At 36.9% G+C, this 24606-nt stretch overlaps 1 protein-coding gene across 1 annotated transcript; it reads left to right on the top strand.

The window, feature by feature from the left end:
* Window positions 1-1238: 1238 nt before the first annotated feature.
* On the top strand, window positions 1239-23947 carry LOC124252845. Its single transcript, XM_046686518.1, has 5 exons — window positions 1239-1341; window positions 2270-2378; window positions 2686-2745; window positions 2967-3100; window positions 23812-23947. The coding sequence occupies exons 1-5, from the start codon at window positions 1331-1333 to the stop codon at window positions 23945-23947; spliced, it is 450 nt and encodes a 149-aa protein (XP_046542474.1). The 5' UTR covers window positions 1239-1330.
* Window positions 23948-24606: the final 659 nt, after the last annotated feature.

Below are 24606 nucleotides of genomic sequence, written 5' to 3'. Positions count from 1 at the left end.
GTCTGCTGATGCGAGCAGGGGAGATAACTAACAACCGTAACTTTGGACATAATTGAGTCTCCAGCACTAAAGATTTCAACCTTAGTTGGTTGCTACTAAGTGTCCTTCCAGAGTTAAGGTTGACCAAAGGTAGCTTTGTACAACGGGCATAACTTTATGTTAAGGTTACCTTAAGGCTAACCTTAGTGACTAAGTTCAACCTTAGTAAATGGCTGTGAGATATGGGGCTTAAATGGTGCACCGGAAATAGAAAAAATACATCTTAGGTTTTGTAAAAGAATACTACATGCCCATCCTAAAGCATCAAATGCAGCAGTTTATAATGAACTTGGTAGAACACCATTGTGCGTAAATAGATATTGCAGAGTTTCACGTTACTGGTTTAAATTGTTATACACAAAAAACATGGTATTGAAAGCTGCATATAACATATCACTACTTTACTGCGATAAAGTTGAAAAAAAATGGTGTTACTCAGTAAAGGAATTGCTGTGTAAAAATGGTTATGCATATGTTTGAATAGATCCGTACTCTGTTGACTGTATGTCATTTGTAGCCTCTTTTAAACAACGCATGTATGATAATTATGTGCAGAAATGGCGAAGTGAGTTTGAGAAAACTAGCAAACTTATATTGTATTCGAAAGTTAAACAGGTGTTTGAATATGAATCTTATCTTAATTTGATTCCACAGAATCTACGATATCATCTTACAAGGATCAGAATATCATGCCATAAGCTACAAATTGAAATAGGACGTTACAAAAATATCGATCGAAATTTGAGATATTGTGAATTTTGTATGTCATCTGGTACACATGTTATAGAGGACGAATACCATTTCTTGCTTGTGTGTCCAAATCACCATACAAACAGAGTGAAAAATATAGATAAATATAACTGGAATCCTCCAAATGAATTTAAATTAATAGAGCTGTTGCAGTGTAAATCTAAATCCCCATTGTTGTATCTGGCTAAGTATATTAAGTTGTGTTTGTATGAAAATAAGCCCAGCCTCCATTACCTAATGTAAATCTCCGCAGAAAACAGACGAGGGACGGTTAGCCCAAGTCTTTGAAACAAATATACAATTGTCTTGTCTAGTAAAGGTTGTTTTGTACAACGGGACCCAAGGAAACGGTGCGCACGATAAATACAAACAATGAATAAATAAAACGCAAAAATTACTAGACACTGATAGATGTCATCACGACAAACACGTTGAGAACTCATGTATTAAAGGACATATAAAATCCAGAAAATAGGTCAACCTATCATACCACATCCGTCTTGACGGGCAGAAGTGACTGGCAGTCATTTGAGATTTTACCATGGAGAACATGTAAGTGTTGATCTACCTGTTCCTTTCTTGGAATGTGATGTTTAATGTTTGTGCAAACATGCTGCTGACTTGAGAGGACGGGCACAGCATAAGCATTTGTGGCTTTGAACTAAATATTTTTAGTCTACATTTGTATCCTGTCTGAAGTTTGTCCTTGATGGGGGTGTCCGTGTGTTCACAACCAGTTGTAGTGGTAGTAGTAGAGGTTTTCATGGTTGATCATTATATATTTTTACCTCCTTGTTTTAACCCCGTTTGTTGACAACAGAGACTCTGCACTTTTTTACAACAGACATAATTCATCAATTAAAGAAGATATCACGTTTAGCGCCCAGCCCGCGATGTTGCAGCTACAACTGCGAACGCACACACAAACATGCACTTGACTAGAATATTATAGTGAAATAATCCAAAATGGAAAGCTAGCCCATTCAACCCCATTTCATCTCTACTTGTAATTTTATTTGTTTGTTTAGTGTAATATGGCTGCCATTTGCATACAGGTTGTTATTCAGTATGGTGAAATAATCTATCCAACCCTTATAGGAGCGGTTTAACTGGTTCAGCCAGTTTGTCGAGTTCTTACTGTCGGAAACAAATGACACAAACAGAAAACTCCAGTTAAACTGAACACTGGTCCCATTGGAGATTTAGATCTTGTGGTAAATTTACACTTGCTCCATACAAGACCATAAGAGCATTGCAAGGAACGTACCGAAGGGAAACTATAATGGTTTTGGGACTGAGTTATGTAAAGGGACCAATGATGTAGAGATGATTATCGTATGTGAGTCGAAATGGAGGGTCCCGTGGTACTACTTGTACAGAATCAAGATTATAAATACCCAGGGGTGATGTATACTTTCTTTTACATGTCAGTTTAGCATCATTTTCCCCGATATCGCATTCGTTTCACATTGTCTCCCAGATTGGCCAGGCAGAGTTTGAAAACATGGACAGCTTTGATAATGGTTGGAATATTTCTTTTCGTTGCGCAAAAGTCATTCTTCACAAAGGACAGACAGGATTGTCCAGAGGTGAGAATATGATCCAGAAGCTTCTGCTTTTGAGTCGTTGAGTTGTTTTGTTCTTTCAAGAAAATGTTGCCTATAAAGTCTAGCCACTAATCACTGTCCCTTGCATAACTATTTTGAAAGCAGTTTTAAAGGATTATTGTAAATTCAGTGTACAATTACGGTTGTGACTACAGGAAAGATACTGGAGAGCTTTAAAATAGAATCGTAATGATATAATCTTAATAAAGGGTCATGAAATTTTTATTGTGTGGAGCTTGTCAACAGAAAATAAATGTTGTTCTTTCATGAGTTGGTATCTTCTCAACAGCAACCCCACGCTGATATCCTGCCCAATGCTCATTTCCGTCATGTGGATGTGATAAGGAAGGTGAGACTGGTATTACGATTGAATCATATTTCGGAGACCTCATCCCCTCTCATTTAGTACAATGTTTCTTGTACCTTCTTTCTTCCAATACATCGTATTTTTATGACCTGCTCAGAATCCTCCCTTTATAGATGTGTGTTAATTTTTCTTGACCATTTGTTTATTATGTTTTGTTTTGCTAACTCGGCGCGAGGCATGCATTCCTTATTGTTCACTTACAGAAAGAAGAGGACACGAAAGTTGTCGCACCAGACACCTTTCAAGGAGGTAAAAACGACGAGGAACCTTTTGCAATTCCAACCGACGATGTTTTAAAGAAAATGTCACTTGAAAACTTGTCGCTACTTTATCACAGGTAAATACTCTCAGAGAAGAAAGAAACGCATTAGCTGTCTTTAAAACGTGATGTGGTGTGTGTGTCGGGGTGGGGTGGGGGTCACTTACTTTGTTACTTTGCAAATACAATTTAGGGAAGAGGGGGGGATTTCCACTGTACGTGCTTCTCCATAAAATTCTTCGTGTGAAGGTGATGTCTCCAACACCATCACTCAACCCCACCCCACCCCCCCTCCCGATGAATGTTATGTGCGGAAATACGACAAGCCAATCGAATACGCCTATGGATTGAAGTACTTTCATAAATGAAATCCCGTGTGCTTCAATCGTTTATGTAATTACGTTATATGGTTAAAAATGCTGAATAAAAATATATCGTCATTACAAACAGCATAGCTATCATATTTCAGTTGAAGTGTTTAATAAGGATAGGGCCATTAACGCTGCGGGATACTGCAGTAAGTGTTTTCTCTGACGATTTTGCGGTCTTGCTTTGACGATTTTACGTACGCATTCCGATTGTTTACAGGTAATTTAATTACCACCAGCTTTGAGTTTGGCAGCAAGGTTACATGAATGTTCAGTTTGATATAATAAAGTCATTTTAGTGTCTGCTTTGGGACTAAACTCTTTCAACACCAGTCAACCAGAGGCATTTACTGCCATGACACCGAGTTCCCAGAGACTCTGAGGTCATAGATGAAGCCTATGTTTATGAAGGAAATTATAAGCTTGTAAAACGTTATTGCTACTACATCCCATACACCATTTAAAAGATCGGAGCACGTTTAGAATACAGCACCACAACTTCTCGTGAGGACGATCTCTGCCGTAGGTCACATGTCATTAAGACAAGCAACCAGTTTGTGAGAACCCGTCGGACGCGAACCCGCGACCTTCGGATTGATAGCTCGACAGCTAACCGACTGAGCTACGTCCACACTGTTACACAATGTGCAAATTTATCGAGTCATTCCTGTGACGTCACGGAAATGAACGGAAAGAGTCGAATAGGTCACGGACAATTACGAATGCTACGGGTAGACTTGGTGTCTCGTGATTTTATTCTTCGGACAATTGCCGAATGGATCCGATGCCATTTGGCACACTCGTCCCATTCCGTAATCTACAAATTAACGTGTGGCGTGGAATGAGCCGATATGCCTCAAACTGAAAAGGGTTGTTGACGTCAGGCGTCAGACGTAGATTTCACGGTGCATGCATGAATGACGCGCTTTTATATAAATCGGTGATTTTGTGACAGAAAAGTGATGTAGGGAACACTGTAAGGATAATGTGGATCGCACTAAGGAACGAGGGAGACATGAGCATGTGTAGTGACGGCACGAGGGTGAGTTAGCCTTCGAATCACTACTGAACAAAATTTATGTTGCGTGTGAAAGAGGCTTGAGTGCAAATTCCAGGCCAATTTCCATTAGCCCACAATTTCTACATTAACCCATTTCATAATGTACTTTCGACGTTTTTGTTTCCCGTTTTTGTGTGAAAAAAAAGTATTAAAATGCAAAAAAGAAAAACAACAAATGGTACTCACGTATTACACCGGACATGTACCTGCTATATTGGATTAGGTCCCTAACCCTAACCCCTAAACCCTAACCCCTCAGCCCTAACCCTAACCCTAACCCCTTGAAATAATCCTAATAAATAGAATGCATTGACCGAACCACCGGACATGTACCTACTATATTGCATTAGGTCCCCAACCCCAACCCTAACCCTAACCCTAAGCCCCCTAAGCCCTAAGCCCTAGCCCTAACCCTAACCCCAATACCTTGAATTAATCCTAATAAATAGAATGCATTGACCGAACCGGCACAAACACGACTGACGTGTCTAGTGTAATGCATTATTACCGCTTCGAAAAATAAAATACTAATAAAACACTTTTCTATGTAATGGTGCAAATTACTGAATGACAAAAATATATATGTAAATTTAAAAAATCACAAAATACAAAATACACAAAACATAACACCTCAGCAGCCCGTAATACAAATAAATATGAGTGTATTAGTGAAAAAAGAAAAATATTTCAAACTGGTGCTTGCAAAATATTGCGCATCCGCCGGTATACAACTACTGGAAACTCTCAACATCGTTGGGCTTATGCAATGAAATAGCTCGTAGAGATGAAACACCAGTGAGCGGAGCTTATACGCACTCGCTGAGCCAGACAACCGTGTTGCCATGCAGGCGTCATAGGGCATTGTATCGAGAACCATTCTCTTCCCACAGAGGTTACTCCTGTCATATCTTCCTACGTAACCTCTGTTCTAATACGGCCCTTTCATGGTGTGAGCGTTCAAGACTCGTGATTGGACGTAATCAGATTTAGTTGTGCAATCAGCGACGTTGTTTCAAAAGTGATCATTCGTAAGGCCTCGGTAATTTCCGTATACTTCGAGAAAACTAAACCTATTCCCCTGCGCGATGCGCAAACGTTTCTTCTAGACAGAACTCAGTCATGTTATGGCGGATCAGTGGCGTCTCCATCGCCCTCGTTGACAACGGACAAGCTAGCCGTTAAACGTCTTGTGTGTAACATCAACACAAGTCCCCGCCAGATGGGGGATATTTGTGGCCTCACATTTGCTTGTGTTAGTCAAGTTGAATCTAAGTCGATGTAACACGTGTTCTGATTGGATAGAAAGAAGGGAGATAATTCGTGTTGCGATCTTTGCCGCTAGGGGATTTTACGAGAACCCGGAAATATGGCCGTATTAGAACAGAGGTTACGTAGGAAGATATGACAAGTAACCTCTGTGGGAAGAGAATGATCGAGAACGTGCTTTCGAACAAAATCACATTACATTACGTAAAAGGGTATTATGACGGATTTTTAAAGTTTGTGGTGCTGTATTCTAAAGCTAGGCCAAAAGATCTAATCCTACTGTTGATAAATATGAAGTTTATTTTTATAATATTATTCAAATAATACAACAACAACTTAAATAAATTTATATTTGAATGAAAATGCAAGCTTCTTAACCCCTGGCTGCCGAGTTTTTTCAGGCGCACATTTTCATACAGTTTGAAAAGTGAACGTTGTGCGAGAATTGCTCTCGCGTGGTCCTGGATCTACGTAAGGCTATAAAATTACACAGAAATGTAGAATATTAAATTTCCTATCCGTTGGTATAAATATAAGTGCAACTACCTTGGCGGTTTGAGAAATAGACCTTGCTAAATGTTGTCCAAATTTTTGTTATGCGTTAAAAAACAGTAAATTTCTCCGCTTTTTATCGCGCACCGATAAAAGCACTGTGCTACGAATTTTTTAATGGGCCATCTTTACGGAAAGTGTGAGCGAAGGAAATACAGCCTGATATCTGAACGACATAAGTGTATATGAATTGGGTTTATGTGCTTATGCATAGCGTTATACGCTCAACATTAAAAATGACTCGCAATAAATGTCAAAAATGTATTTTCTTCTATGACGTCAAACGACGAAAGAGAGGTCATACACGTATAATGATAAGGGGGCATAACTCCGTTATGCGTAACACTAGGTCAATGTAACTCAGATCACTTGGAGAAAATGTGTTGTGGATACGGACGCTATATTTTCGTTATTTTATATTCTGGTGAACCTCACTATTCCAATTCAAAGTTCCCCAATGAGAACGGATGCGCTTTGGTAGTTTCACAATTTATAAGAAAAGATGACAACGTATTACATTTGAAAGCACGTAATAGCGATTTGAATGGCCCTATCCGATATATAAGTTAGTTCTTAGATTCCCATATTCTCCTGTTTGTGTAGATGTAATTTGACTAATTTTGCATCGTTATTACCAGAGTACTAGCCATATCTTCAAATGTAACGAAATTGCTGAAAATAATACAACATTTTACTTGACGTCATCGCTTGTTTTATGCATTTTGCGACGTCGGAAAACGACGACATTGGTATGCTGATTAGTATATATCTCACTTAATTTCCATTAATTGTATAAAAGGTCTAGACTTCTATGTCAGAATTTTACACTCTTTAGACAAAACATAAAATGACTGATTTTTCCATTTAAATAGTGTCCTGAATATATCAACAATTAGACAGTTTGACAGCGTATCTTATTGTGACCAACACGCGCACCTGTTTGGCATCAATTTAACGTAAATAAAATAATATTTCACAACACCCGAACATTTTGTTTGGGATAAGAATTTTGTTTGTTTATGATTATGAAGCTATTTCTCTTCATACGTATGCAATGACAGATGCATAAAGATAGCTTTTGATATATGGAACTATATATTAGAATATGGATATAAGATTTGTCCGAATTAACACATGAGATGGTATATATATTTTTCAACAATTTTCCTATGAGTAGTTAGAGTTTGATATCCTGTCATCACAATATTATTTAATCGAATATGAATTGAATATATTATCGAAAACAATGATAGAGAATCATAAAACGTTGCCAACAAACGCGCACCTTGCCGATCTATATGCATCATTCTTTTGTCTATAAAACGACACAAAATTATGCAATGAGCAAGACAATTCCTTTAAATATGTGTGCATGTACATTTCATACCATATATAAATAATTGTCATTAATATTATCAGTTTTGCGTATAAGGTTGAATCATATCACCGTTCATTAACCTGTTCATATGAAATTGCAATATTAGTCCAAATAAATTGAATATTGTACATCATAGGAACTAAAGTAATTGCAGTTATGGCTACGTTTGATCTTCTAACACTTGTGTAAAGGTTTAAAATATGGTGTATTGCAATAAATATGTCACTTTCTTATGTAAATATGATTCAAACAATCAAAAACTTTCAAAGAATAAAACACCGTAAACCCTATATGCATGTATGATATGATATTGAACAAGGCTAAATGTAGATACTGAAGTCAGTTTCATGAAAAGTATCCGAACTATGCGCAAAATATACATCATAATACTGACAGTGTAATCGGAAGGATATGACGATTGTGTTTACTCTTGTTCAACCGACCTTCACCTCAAAGAAATTGCCTAATATGTACAACAATGTTGACGTATGACATCACTACCGCTGACCGATTTCTTACAAAATGGCGGCTTTGCTGACAAGGGTACACAGGATTTTGCGAGGACCCTTCCACTGATTCAGGGATCGTTTGTACATAAATATGAGATGTAAGTAATCAGAATGATTCTGACTATCTGTGTATTGTTATATGTTTTTATCTTTTCACTATACGTAAGAGAAAAGGACAGAAATGCAGATAATTACCGTTGTCGTTCTGCGTGATTTGGCGTCAGTCATGGCGTCACGCTGCACGGAAACTTTGACAATTTCTTATGAATTATCAAATCATTGCATTGTATCTATTTATAATTTCCTATTTCTTGCTACGATACTCTTTCCATGTATATTCTAAAGGTATTGAGCCAATCGCAAGCAATGAATAGACGGATGAATGTTGAAAAATTTCAGAAAATGCTACGCAGTGTAAAATCGGAATTTGTCTTTGTTTACATTTCACACAAACGCAGTCTTTCAAGCACAGCGTTCGTTTTCACACCCAATATGTTTCGTCTCATTTTATCTAGACAGTTATTATTGGTGACACAGACCAGTTTCAAATTGATTCTTAAATGTATGGGGAATTCAGTGATGCATTTTTCGAAGCTGAATATGAAATATACGTGATGTAATAGGCGTCTCAATACCGGCCTTCGCGAAACGTGATTTTGTAAACACTATCCAATATGGCGGAAAGCGCTCTACGGCGTTCGTGTAAGTGCATTTTCGAAAACATCCCAACCGATTCTAGATTCATCGGCAACGTTTCAGAATTATAATTAGCGATTTCATGTAAAACTGATATCAGTGATCATAAATATGTTATTTTTGAAATTCAATACTCACAGTAATTATCCGATTTTCACATTTCAAAACATACAGCAAATAACGCTGTGAATCGCGATTTCATACTGTGTAAAAAATGTCGCCATTTTCGATGAAGCCTATTTTGTAAGGTCATTTTCAGCACTTGAGCTTTGTTTAAAATAATAGTGGATGGTATCAAGAAACAGGGAATTTCCCGCAGAATTCGAAACTGTGAAGTGTATTTGTGTGCGTGGGATATTTTGATTTTTATTCGACTTGAAATTGAGGGTTGAAGGGGAAGGACATATATGTCCCTGTGTGCACGTAGCAAAGTTTTAATTTCCAACAATTGTGCGTTATTTTTATAACTGTACCATACATACAAATTGTATATGGAGGTAGTCAAAATCACCTTGTCTCACTAACGATCAAACTTGACGCCATTGGAATATTTTAAGATTTGGAGCACACTGCACTATCTGATTGGAAAAAAACATTGTAATTCACAGTTACAGATCTGACAGAAATTATTGCTTAAAAGTTGGAAAAGGATCAAATGTCTACAGTTCTATATAAGAATAAGCTTCTGGAACCAACAAATACCTTGTATATCGATGGTGTAATGTGCGTAATGTTTCTCCTCAATGTTTTCATGCTATGCATCGTTTTTCACTTCGCGCCTCAACGTATATTTGAAATCATACAGACAGTAATACATACCCATTGACATATGTTAAGAACTTTACTTGTGGAACACTGCCACTTTTCATAATGGTGTGTATACTCAGATATTCCATTACGTCCCCCTCATACCTCATATTTAGGAAAAATACAGAAAGGGTACCGAAACTCATTCGCCGGAAGTTGACACAAAATGGCGACCGAAGTTGAAGGTCGCTGACAGTACTTTCCACGAGAAGAAATAGCGGCACCTACGGTTCTCAGATGACAAAAGAAATGCAGGCAAGATAGCCTGTGATATCTCCTAGTGGGGACTGTGTTGTTTATTTCTTCGGAACGACCGCGTGTTAGTAATTGTTTTTAGAATATTATAGATGTTTAACTTTCTGAATAGACGTTGAAAAGTACACATTGGTAACAACACCAAAAGCTTATATTTAATACGTACTAATCGCTGTTTTGATTATCCTGAATTAATAGGTTATTTCTCATTTCAACACGAACTTCGTGTAAGTGTGATTTACCACGGAATGAATACGTTTTGTTTTGTAATGATATACATCATAAGTTGTAGCACGGTTGCTCATTCGCTGACTATCATAAAGCTTGTCATCTAATTGTTGTTGTTTCTGTTTCAGTGCGTAAAAAATACACTCATACTGGCTGTATGCATTTGTTGGATACCCTGTTATTATTTAGATTCCTATTTCTTATTTTGAAGAATATGTGTGTATCTGTTTCTATTGACACTTTCTAAATTTCCACCGCGCACCGCTTCCATAATATTGGCGAGGTGGGCGCGGTTAATTTGCGATTGTTCGTCTGGAACAAAATACCGTGACACGCGACCTTTGACATGCCGCGTCACAGAGGTTACCGCTGCCCGAGTCAAAACAATAAAGTTCTACGTTTCAATCGCTAACGTTGATACGTAGATGAATGAAATGTGATTAAAGATACTAATGGCGCTACAATAGTTCATCCTTGTTTTGTTTGAGAAATCAGCACAAGGGATGCTCACGGAAATATATAAAAAGGTTGCCTCCCGCCAAGAGTATGAATATTCATGAGTAAAAATATAGCCCCATGTGACAGACGACAACATATCATCGTTGGAACATGACGGCAGTGGGAGTGGGTGATGACTACGATTTGGGGGAGTCGGACTTTGAGTCGGACATATCCGTCGATTCTCTCGATTCCGACTCAGAGTCTGACTCCCAATCAGGAGAAATGAGCGGTAAGTAAAATTATCTGTCATTTTCAAGTCAAATAGACTAAACTGAGTATCGTGTATGGCTATTGTCAGTGACAATGTACATGGCGGGAATATATGAATTATGACTGATTTGCAAGTTTAGTAATTTTAACATATTGGTGCAATTTTGACTTTTCAAATGTTAGACATTTACCATGCAATTATTGATACCGCAGAAACAATACATTCCTATATGAGTTTTTATTTGAAATAAATAAATCCTCATTTGACTGTGAAGTACAAATATTATGCAAATTGAAAATTTCAACATGTCCATATGTGGGCAACACTTATTTTTAATAAATCGTAGGAATTGTAGCACTATTCACACAGTAAAAAAAGAGAATGTGTATTCTGAAATAGTGTCAACATAAGTACTCAATGTAATAAAAATAACATGTGAATTTTTCATATCAATATTGTCTTTGAATGTAATCATGTACTTTTGACATAGAAGAAAATATGTTTTATGTCAGTGAGTACAATTATACAAAAAGGCCTTCTTAATTATTAGTACAAGCATTTTGTGACACAGAGAACATACAGCATATTATTATTGACACATATTACAAAATTGAGTAAAGTCCAGTTTTGATAAATTTGGCAACGCAGAGTTTAGTGGTGAATAATAATATGGTGCTTGGTCTCATATGTTTGGTAGGTACATGTATATAAATTATTGTATTTGATAATATTCACAAGTAGATGTGATCTGGCAAATAGATGTGGATGTGTTGATGCAATATGTCTGAATTTAAAAATCATAATTAATTACTTGAATTGATGAAACTATAGTTAATACCTAATGTTGTTTTTTTATCTGGGCACATACCATTATTAACAAGGGTTAAGCTTCATTAAGCCTTATGCAACCAACCATAAAATGTGTTGTTTTAAGAGGTCTGTCTGTTGGGAGGTCTTTATTATGGGAAGATACCTGTACAATTAATGTGTACTAATTAACTCATCTCTGAATATACTAGCCTCATATAAATATTTACCTAACTACTCTAACATTGTTAATACAAAAGTTACTGATGGACATTTGTAATTATATTGTTAAATAATAAAAACAGTATCTATATCTATGATATGATGGACAATATAACATGAAATGCAATTCATCTTAAATATCATCTTTTCAATTAACAAAAGTTATGTTTTGGTATTTGCCATTTTCTACTGCTGGTTATGGGAGCACATTCACAATTTTGATACATACTTCCTACACAGAGATATGGAATAGCTTTATGTACATAATATATGAAGCTTAACATTGCTTGATATTCAAAACCTATGTTTACACTGTTTACTGTGCAAGATAATGCCTTGAGTTACTTCACAGAGTAAACAGATCAAGTAGGGTTAGCAGGATTAATTACTCCACTCTGCCTAGTAATTTATGTTATTGTAGGGCACAACCAATAAAGTATAATGAACCAAACATAATTTTTTTATCGCTTCATTAATCATTTAAAATGAATACTTAGAAAATGAAAGTGTTATAAAGTGGGGTATAAACTCAGGGCTCCACAGGTCAGGGAAAAGTCAGGGAAATCTGGCATTTCTCTGAAAGTCAGGGAAAATTCAGGGAATTTTGATATTTCTATGAAGCAGAATTGGTTCAATTTCTGAATTAAACAGTATGAAACATATTTTCTGGGTTAATATAAAAAAAAAAATTCTTCAAACTGACATAAATTTGACAAGAGCCTTCTTAGCATGTGATTTCAGATGTAATGCGGGGATATAGTCAACGCCTTGTCTGTCTGTCCGTCCGTCCGGTCCAGAATCATATTGTTTCCGAGCATAACTCGAAAACGGTTCAATATTTTCAACAAAACTTTGCAGATATATCAAACAGAAAATAAAGTGGTGCCTTTGAATATTTACAGATTGTTGTCATTTTATTTTTCTTGGTTGCCATGGAAACGCTTTTAGACTTTGTCTAAAAAAATGAAGTTCAACTTTAAGTAACTGTCAGATGATTTGCTGTTTCATATTTGTAGTGGTTGGGGATTTGTCATCTTTGATGACTCTTGTTTAGCATGGAAAACACTAGTCCGAGATAGGCATAGTGATTAACAATAGATAATTGTTTGCCATTCAAAACATTTTTCTTTATAGGTCCACCTTGTCTAAAGATAACTATGTTAACTCATAATTTTCCATTCATTTGTATACTTTTCCAAAATATTATAAATAGTATGATGGCTATGGTGGTTTCTTGCAAATTGTGAAAGCCCATTTTGGTCAAAAATACCCATATAAGTTTCTTTGTTAAAGTACAGTCTAGGTTTACAGGGTTAAAAATACCCCATATATTAGTGTGCCATGGCACAGTAAATATTGAAATGGCACGGCTGAAAAATGCTCTTGGTGCCCTTTTGACACGCCTAATGTTTTAGAGACATAACTCACATTTAGTCATTTAATCCCCCAAACAATTATTTTTTCCAAACTGAATAATACCATACATATTTGAATGCCAATAAACCCATATCTTTATTTAACAATAAATTTCAAATGATCATCATCATTGTCATGTATTCTAAAAAACATGTGGGCATACTTGATTTCTGAAAGGCACACCTAAAATATTTGTCTGGTGCCATAAGGCACACTTAGAAAAAAACGTATTTCTATCCCTGGTTTATAATGTGCCCTATGTTCAGACATTTGCTGTTTATTCACAAAGTTGAAAGTGGTTGAATGGTGTTCATACACTAGTTGTCATGGTTGTACTGAATGTAAAGTGACATCTTGCATGTTTATTCTTTCCAAATACGCCTTTGATAATTACAACATTTTGTGATAATGAAGAAATGTGTTCCTGACTTTGAATGAAAAAATTCAATTAAATCATTAGTTTCACATTTATGCTCTTTGTCAAATGCCCTTGATATAAAATACAAAGTTTTCAGATGATATATTACTGACATCAAGTGAGAATATATATTTCATGGTCACAGTCAAATGTATCTAATAGTATTATCTTACATTATGGCAGGAGAGTCAAGGAAAAATTTCTTCATCCCAAATATCAATGTTTTGGTTAATGTAATAAATTAACAAATACTATGTGTATTTATGATATGTGTGAAGGAAATATCTTAACACGCAAACACGGTGGTTAGGACTGACTGAAAGGGAGGGAGGAGGCCAGTTTTTACACTTACATGGTCAGGGAAAATCTATACTTGTCAGGGTAAAGTCAGGGAATTTTTACCTGCCATGCCTGTGGGAACCCTGAAACTACCTAAAACAGAATAGCTGTAGGCCACAGCCCAGAGGGGTTTAATAACTATGTGGTCATACCCTTTTTTATTTTTTGTAAATATTTAAGACAATATACTTCTGGTGAATTCAGACTCTTTGCTGAGCTAATTCTCCACCATGACCATCACAACATCATATTAGAAAATCATTAGAAACCACACTGGTGCAATACAGTAGCATCATTATACATCTTTCAGATAATCTGCCAATATAATTTGTATATCTAAGGGAGGTAATACAGTACACAAAGAATTGCATTATCTCCCCTCTAACAATATGAAAATCCATCATCCAACACTTGTTGAGCTTTAATTCTCACTGTATGAAGCACTGAGAAATAAATGCTGCAGTATTCAGTACAGTCAAATTATTTTTTCAACGAGGAATGACTAGGAGAGTAAAGAATGATAATATTTTTCCCAATGATATTAGGATATCTAATCTGAAAAATCAAAATGGTGTCACATTATATATAGGGTGTATTACCTGCCCCATTAAGAAAGTATTGTGAACAATCTGGGAAATGCTTTATATGAGCATGTGTCATAAGCCCATTAATATATTTTCCTGTGTTACTTGCATGAAAACACTCTCTAAAATGAAAATAAATCTTTCCTTTAATATTTAATTGAGAACACTGGTACATATTACATTTTTTTGTACCCCACTGATGCAAAAAATTATCACAACTTTCAGATGAAGAACTTCAAGAAGATGAAGAAGAAAGAGGGGCCAACCAATGGTTCAGTGGCCCTGGCTGCCTGTGCTGGACACAGACAGCTTTGACCTCGCAATGACATTGACTTTGCCGGGACTGCGGCCCTGTCAACCCTCCAGGTAGTCATGTCAACAGTACATTAAACAAATAAATGACATACTAACATACATGATTTATCATAAAATGAATGTATTCATTAATGAACATAGGCAATACAATTCATAAGAAATAACTTAATTGTTATATCCTTCAATTTGGTATGTGGCAAAGTTACACATGTTCAGGTATAAATGTGGATATCAATTGAATACTATTGACATTATGCTGGTATCTATCAAAGATATAGGTATGTATGAATGTTTATGAAAGATTTTGATTGTAGACAAAATGCTAAGATATGATCAATAATGGTTTGTAATAATGATAAAGGTTTAGATACAAATAATGATATAATTTTCAGGTGAAGATGCCCCTCCTATCAAATATTTTGATCAACAACTGGGAGGAGGGGATGGAGGTGTTGATTTGTTCGACCTGCTGGTCAGGGAGACAAACAGGTATGCAGAGCAGTACCTGCAGGGTCGCGACTCTATCGCCGCAGAGCAGGGCTCGGGCTTGGAGACCCGTTGACCGGGAAGAAATGCGGCATTTCTTGGACTCTTGTTGGGCATGGGTGTCGCCAGGAAGCCAACCATTTCATCCTACTGGAATGAGGGGACAAGAACTGGCTGGCATCAACACCTTCCTTCGGGCAACCATGTCGAGGAACCGCTTCCAAATCATCATGCGTTCCTCCACTGCAATGACAATTCTGCTGCAGTGCCCTCGAGGGCAGCCAGGTCATGACCTCCACAAGATCAGGCCGGTCCTTGATCTTGTGAATGGATCCTTCGCAAACACTCACCGTAAGCTATTTTAAATTTTCCAGTTTAAATTTAACAATTTTAGGATGAAATGTATGACATGGTGTCTAGACATAGTCAATATATCCATGAAAGCCCATCTAAGTAAATGACTACCGGTAAATGAAATTTAATGATGACATGAACCTTATATTGCATAAATATTGAAATGTTTGCATCAAGATCTTTCACATTATTCAGGCTGGCCCAGAGTGTTTATGCGGGATGAAAGGATGGTTGGCTTTAAGGGACGACATCATCTTGTTCAATACATGCCCAACAAGAAAGCACACAGATGGGGAGTGAAGTTGTGGATCCTTGCCGAGGCGGGTATTGGATACACCCATCAAGTCCGGATCTACAAGGGCAGGAACCTTGAGGACCACCACCCAGGGCAGGCCTTGGGCACAGTGTGGTCATGGACTTGATGGAACCGCATCTCGACAAGGGACACCACATCATCTGTGACAACTTCTTCAGCAGTCCGCCTCTCTGCCATGATCTCTTCGACAGGAGACGCTCTGCACAGGAGTTGTCGCCGTCCGAGGAAGGGAATGCCGAGCTCCTTTGTTGGGAAAAGACCACCCAGGGGCTCGACAATTGTGAGAAGACAGGGTCCACTGCTGGCAGTGCTCTTTTCAGACAGGAGGGTCTTCACAATTTTATCTACCATGGGTAGTCCAAGGTATATAGTATTTTAAACTTTTCAATATCCTGTTTGGCAGTTTAGTCAGTATGATTTCTATTACTTGTGGTTATCTTTCAAGCACATAATATCATGATACAGTTTTATGAGTGTGAAATACCTCAATTTTATTGTGAAGATGTTTTGAATTTACTGACATGATTCTTGAATTCTTAACATGTAATGTTTTCTTTACAGAATGGAAGATGGGCTTAACTCACGGGCCGGGTCTGTCACTCTCCCTCAGTCGTAAGACTATACAACACCTTGATGGGGAGTTGACCTTGGGGATCAACTCATTGCTGTATATGATCCCCAAGTCCGCTTCAGGAAGCTGAAGCTGTGGAAGAAAATTTTAATCAACTTTCTTCTCACAGCTTCAGGTAAGAAAATTTTTTCCCATAGAACTCATAATCATCACTCATTGGTATTATACTGTAGTGTCTGCTTATCATCAATAAGGTAATAATGGATCTGTTCATATAATTATTGCTATTGCTCTCAAAGTGTACTTGCTGATGACACAATTTAAAAAAAATAGAGTTATTGAATATTAATTGGTACCACTTCCGATATATTTTGATTATAGTGATTCATCAAGAATGAGCTTTTCCAGTGATTATTCACTATAATTCTTCAATGTTTCTTATCTTTACGCTACAGTTAATGCCTATCAGACCTTCATGAACACCCATGGTAGGATCTAACCCCGCCTGGACTTCCACATGTCCTTTCTCCACTCACTCGCCGGGAACACTCATGTGACTAGGAGGACTGGCAGACCAAGGACCCAGCCTCCTTCCCGACGACTGACCGGACGCCACTTCATCGAAGTGCTGCCTGGAAGGAAGAGGAAACAGTGTGTCCTCTGTAGAAAACGACAGAGGACCACAGATGGCTCTGCAGGGAAGGTCAGGACTTGGTGTCCTGACTGCACTGTAGGCCTCTGTGCCCGCTGTTTCAGCCAGTATCACACAGCCGCTCACATTGAAGAGTGAACGGCTGTATGTACTGGCATATCATCCCTTCAGGCAGTTTCCCCATCTGTGTGCTTAAGTCCACTGTACATAAATTTTGTGAGAGAGTGACTTACGCCCGTAATTGCAATACTAAAGCAAAGTCACGGCATCCTTAATTATTGTATATAAATTTACGCCGATTTGATTGTAAATATTCTTGATGTGATTTGAGTGTGAGAGTATGACTTACGCCGTAATTGCAATACTAAAGCAAAGTCACGGGCTAATTATTGTATATAAATTTATTGATTGTAAATATTCTTGATGTGATTTGAGTGTGAGAGTATGACTTACGCTGTAATTGCAATACTAAAGCAAAGTCACGGCGAATTTTTGTATATACATTTTTCTGTAAATATCGCCAATATTATTTGATTGTGAGAGTACGACTTACGCCAGAATTGCAATATTAAGGCAAAATCACGGGCGAATTATTGTATACAAATGTAGTGCCTGTAAATATCCTTAATATTATCTGATTGTGAGAATATGACTTACTGCCAGATTTGCAATATTGAAGCAAAATCACGGCTTAATTATTGTATAATATCTATTTATACCAAATGTCTTTCATGTAAATAAATATGTATATAATGAGAGATTTCTTTTCATTGTCTTATACATCTGATTAGAACTAAAGTTACAAGTTGTGAGAACTTTACTTTTGAATGAACCAGAAAACACATGCCAATCTCAACTGTTACTAAAACATACTTTTTAACCCCTGAAGGTCCGGGATAGAATGAGCAGGGTTAGAAATCTCTTTGAAAAGTCTACTAGCCATGAGGACTAGTGACTCTCACCAAACTACTAGTCCTCACACAATTTTGGTAGTCCTCAAATTTCAATCTTTTATAAACCAAATAATTAATTTGACTTAGTCAAGCAGTATTGGCAGAGGTGTGGTATCATAACAAACAAACACACAATATGTTTTGGCATAGTTTAATTCAGTCATGACAGATGGATATGATCATATTATTCAAATAACACAACTACAACGTAAATAAGTTCATATTTAATGAAAATGCAAGCTTACACATTTATATTGTCCAGATAAATCTCGAAGGGAGCAAACAATGCAGCGATTTTTCCATTTGTAACATGTCATAATTATCCCCTTACGTTTTTCTTTTCTATTTTTCATGTTTACTCAATCGGAAAACTATTATAAAGATATTTCTCAAATATGTATGGTCGTCTATTTCTATTATTGGAAAATACTTATTGTAATGGATACTTTGTGACAATACATGTAACTTATATTTTATTTTTTAAAATATACTTTGAAAATTGTACTTTACACACAATTTTTTTTTACTTACATTTGAATAACAACCTCATGCAAAGTTTCAAATTACTCAAAAACCAGGAGTCTGGAACACCCTCAATTACTAATTCCTTGTTCAGTAATGAAATGTTTTTATCTGTAATTTAACAAGTAATATAACTACCCTAATTACATTTCATGTTTGAAACATATACTCATATGAAGTAAAAGAAGTCAATGATAACAATATATTCCAATTTATCTGATTATTCATGTTTGTATTATGGTTCAAAAGTGCACAAGAATATAACAATTTATATACAGGAATAGGAATAAATACAGTTAAGGTGGTCACAGATAATCATAACAAAACCATAACCTGATTTAACTGACACTAATGTTGAAACATTCACTGGATGCTTGGAAGGAGATTGTGACGTTTCAATATACAATAACTATTAACAAGTGTAAATGAAAGTACTGTATTACCTTTATTTTGTATTAATATAGGTGATGACAGGTTTATTTATATATAGTGGATTAATACAATTTCTTAAAATAATTTCACAGAATTTTAGTCTTCTTTCATGGAGTGTCTAAGATATGAGCACTTGTAACCTTTGATACCAATTTCTTGTTATGACTGAAATGTTTTTTATTGCCTTATAACTATTTCCATAATACATAACTACTAATACACATGGCTTGTTGTGGGATTAATAAAGGTGAAATTTTGTATAAATCTTTACTCACTGATATACGCATTCGAATTTGTGATTTTTTTTTTAAAACAAATACTCAGTAATAGTTATTGGTTTTCATCAGTTTTATCATAACCTATCTAAATGTCACTTTTGAAACTGAAATAACGTAACCCAAATCAATTTGTGCGGTAAATGTCACGAGCAGGCGCGGACCTAAGAGAAGACATCTAATTCGCGGCGAACTATTTTCACGCCCGTTTTTTCAGGCGCGTAAACTTTCGTGTAATTCCTATCAAATCATTTAAACATTAACACGTATGCATAGTTAAACAATAATTTAATTTGATATTGCCCGCTGAAATGATGTCACCATGTCAACTAAGTGTACGATGGACATAAACAGGTCACAACACGACCATGGATTGAAAGAAATATATCAACAAAATGTTTCACACGGTTCAGACTCAGATCTTCATTTCGACCAAATTTTCAACATTCACGAAATACCAACTCACAATTAAATCAAATTGACTGCACACATATCAGGTAATACAATAACATTGCGATGTATGCCTTTCTTACTGCATGATAGCAACACAAAGTGACGGGAATTGAAAACTGGAAACCTAACCTAAGCATAACGTCTAGAACGTTGAGGTCACTGCGTTTATCGTGTACAAAGTACCACAGTATGGCAGATTCCATGCATTACCCAGCCAAATCCCTCACATTTACCCCACGATTACGACATAAGGTTCTGGCACTTACCTTCTCGGTTGCTGTCGAACTGAATAAAACACTACAGGACCAAATAAAGTAAATCCGAATTCCGACACACCGCTGAACATTGTCGGCGACATTTTTAAATATGCAAAGCTGTCGACAAGACAATAGCTCTTTCTGAGTATTTCTGCTTCAAGTAATTTTCTATTTGTTGTGACATTTCTACTTGTGTTTACCATAATGGTTTTAAATGAAAATGAAAATATAAACACGTCTTTCACTATTCATGTAGATACGAGACTAACTCTTTCATTCGTCTGTATGCAAATTTCGTCGACGTGTCCGCCATCGCACGGTAGGAGTGTTTTGAGCAACGACTTGACAGGGACCGTAATAAATGCTTGTGGGTGCCAAAGAAGTAAAAGAAAACTATTCATGGGGGCATGATTGTTTCAACATTTGATGAAATACCCTTTTTAAACATTCAAGTGAATAATGGCCGCTCAGAATATAGATTTACTGCACCGAAAAAAATCCAGCAGTGTGTTCAGTTTAGATTCTGAGTTGTTGATTCGTTTCCCTCTTCATGAAAAACGTAAATACTGATCTTTCAGATTATGTTTTACGTCAAATTTTATATGATAACGAAGGCAATTAACTGCAGATTTCAGGTATAAGATTTCATTCATATATCACGAACAGTTTTTCCATTTATAAGCGTTTTCCGACAAGACATCCATGGGAAAACGTTGCAGTGTAACCAATTTACGGGCCAAATGGCGTCATACAAACTTCAACGAATTTGTAATCGACGATTTCGCTGGCTTTATTTCCGCTACATATTTCATTTTCAACATGGTAATTGTGAATCAAACGAGCTTCCATAACATGTTTTCGTTTTGTTTATTACTGCAAATTTACAATCTAACGAGACGCCCGAATGACCCGATGCGCAATGCACAAAAAATGGCTGCCGTGGAAATTCTGTAAAAAATACATATTCTACATTTTTTACGAGCTATTTCTTACGCATAATGAATCCAATGCCATAAAATATTTACATAGACATAACGGGAAATGAATGAACTTTTACAGTGTGGATTTTGAACATTGTGAGTAACGCCGATGCTGTTTGACGTACATTTTAGACGAATGTATGCAGTTTTCATATCGTCTCGCTCAAATAAACTCGGCACAGCGACAACACACGGTTATTTCTATGCTCTGTACATTTCTAAATCAATCAACAATTTTGTATGAGCCATGTCATCTGTATCTATTGACCACCACATGTATTGCGTCGTCATAGCATTGTGACGTCATAAGCATTGTGACGTCACGGCCAGAGTTAACAGTTACTGTTCAGTTTACCTGATGATGGGGCCAGAACAAGCCCTGAAACGTTGTACTCGAGAATAAAAAGATGTAACCCAGAAAAAATCTCTATGTTCATCAATATCACTGTACCCTTGCCAAGAGTATTTTCACAGTTGTAAGAAGCGATTTTATTGGATAAAGATTGGTTTCCAATGACGCTTTTTCGCCACAGTCTGCTATTGGGGGCCGTGATTGATCAAAATCAGACACGTGACCTAAGGTAGCCAATCATATTACGGCAATGGATACCGTCCTCGTAAACGAAAACTTTAACATTTGGACAAAAGTTTTGGGTAAAATAATGCTATTCTGAACATATTAAGCAAGAAATCGCTACCTATACGTAAATTATGGAACTTATTGGACGTATCGTGCTAGGTTATGACCTGTGACAAAAATGCTTCATGTATGTATTTTCGCATTAAACATCGTGTCCGAACGTGAAGATTGAGGCGGCGAGAGCCGAGATGTCACTTGTCAGTGACTTGACTTGCATTACATGATCGCACAAAAAAGATGGAAATAGTAATTTTATATGTACGTTTGACAACTTTTATGAATGCTGTTGTTGATTTTATTCATTAGTTTATTCAATTTATTTAATAATTTCCTCGAAACATCGTTACTTTGCTCTTTGACAATGTTATTGTGGGTCCGCTGCCGAAGCATGTGTCCGAGAATCGTTGTTTTCAATAACATTGCGAAAAATAGTTTATAATTTTAATTCTGCTGGTAATATATGATAAACTGAAATTTAATAAGTGTTTTCAGACATTGTGAAATGTGATAGATTTGATATATGAATCAAAAGTCAGGTAGGTTCCTAAAATTATGTCTCATTTTGACGTGACTACTGCCTGGCCGATTAATCGGCCTCCGGTGTCTGGGGACTCATAACGTTGTGGCCGATTATTCGGCCTGCGGTGTTGAATGGGTTAATGTACCTGAAAATATATGTGTTTAACAAATATTTATTTCTTCTTCTCTTACTTGTATGAACCTGGTTCAATTCTTTAAAAGAAATATAGAAAAAAAGAGAGTAATACAATGTACTAGTGCTTCGGTGATAGTGAGTACCATTGGAATCAAAGAGGAATAGAGTTATCGTTCTTGTTTGCAGTTGTTTTAATATTCATGCACCAAAATATCAAATCCTTCCAGAGGGGCATTTGTCGCTATTCGGCTTGCCCCGGAATAACACGGGTTGGTCACGAATGCATTCTGCCCTGGCATTTACCTGTGCTCATAGGTAACACACTTCTCTCAGCTGTATCACATGTGACCCTCTTCTAATACCTGTCTGCATTTAAGTTAACCCTCCTCTTTCCCATGTGTCACCATGGGTAAGACTCCTCTCTCACCTGTCTGCATCACAAGTAACCATCCTCTCACCCTTGTTTCAGCCACAAATAAGCCACAATATATCACAGGTAACACCCCTGAGTAACCACTCTGTATCCCAGGTAACCCTACTCTTTCCCATGTTTCTACCACAGATCAAAGGTACCAGTCCTCACTCACCTGTCTGTGACACGGGTAATTCGCTTCACACACCTGTCTGTTTCACAAGTTACCCCTCTCTTTCGGTATAAGGTGTAACAATCCTTTCTCACCTGTCTGTACCACAAAAAAAGGATGACACTCCTCTACTTACTTTCTTTTCACCTGTGTGTACCTGTTGTGATTGGGATACCCTACATATATAACAGGTAACCCTCCTCTTTCACCTGTCTGTATCAAAGGTAACCCTCCTGGCTCACCTGTCTGTATCAAAGGTAACCCTTCTCTCTCACCTGTATGTATCACAGGTAACCCTCCTCTTTCACCTGTCTGTATCAAAGGTAACCCCCCTCTTTCACCTGTCTGTATTAAAGGTAACCCTTCTGTCTCACCTGTCTGTATCACAGGTAGCCCTTCTCTCTCACTTGTCCGTATCTCAGGTACCTCTCCTCTTTCACCTGTCTGTATCACAGATACTCCTTCTCTCACCTATCGGTATCGCAGGAAAGCATCCTCTCTCGCTTGTCGGAATGACAGCTAACACTCCATAGCGTATCAAACAGATGTTTACTACCGACAGTGTCTATCAAACAGAGCACCTGTCTTTTTCCCTTAATTTAAAAAAAAGTATATATAGTTTTCGAGCTTTTGTTCCAAATCGAAAAATGTAATGGAACAAATGAACAGAATGCTTTCTCTTGACGTCTGTCTATGTTACGCTCTAATAATTTACCTTATATATCAGGTTTGTGGATAATGTCGGTGTGCTGTGTAGAAACATCAACCGTCTGGGTAAACTTAGTGACGGCGGATGGGAGGTGTGCCACGATCAGCGATACAGGCCCCCAAGCGAATGTCGTAAACACATCACACCAACTTAACATAATTCCAGGAAGTGTCTTGTCTACTTTGTCAGGTAAACACATCACATCAACAATTTATTCCTCCAGGAAGTGTCTTGTCTACTTTGTCAGGTAAACACAACACATCAACTAAACATACTTCCAGGAAGTGTCTTGTCTACTTTGTCAGGTAAACACAACACATCAACAATTTATTCCTCCAGGAAGTGTCTTGTCTACTTTGTCAGGTAAACACAACACATCAACTAAACATACTTCCAGGAAGTGTCTTGTCTACTTTGTCAGGTAAACACAACACATCAACAATTTATTCCTCAAGGAAGTGTCTTGTCTACTTTGTCAGGTAAACACAACACATCAACAATTTATTCCTCCAGGAAGTGTCTTGTCTACTTTGTCAGGTAAACACAACACATCAACTAAACATACTTCCAGGAAGTGTCTTGTCTACTTTGTCAGGTAAACACATCACATCAACAATTTATTCCTCCAGGAAGTGTCTTGTCTACTTTGTCAGGTAAACACAACACATCAACTAAACATACTTCCAGGAAGTGTCTTGTCTACTTTGTCAGGTAAACACAACACATCAACAATTTATTCCTCCAGGAAGTGTCTTGTCTACTTTGTCAGGTAAACACAACACATCAACTAAACATACTTCCAGGAAGTGTCTT

Source organism: Haliotis rubra, unplaced genomic scaffold (genome assembly GCF_003918875.1).
Source record: "Haliotis rubra isolate DU_JTF1 unplaced genomic scaffold, ASM391887v1 Scf527, whole genome shotgun sequence".
NCBI classification, from domain to species: domain Eukaryota; kingdom Metazoa; phylum Mollusca; class Gastropoda; order Lepetellida; family Haliotidae; genus Haliotis; species Haliotis rubra.
The sequence above is the reverse complement of the archived record's forward strand: the minus strand, read 5'-3'. Positions and strand labels throughout refer to the sequence as shown.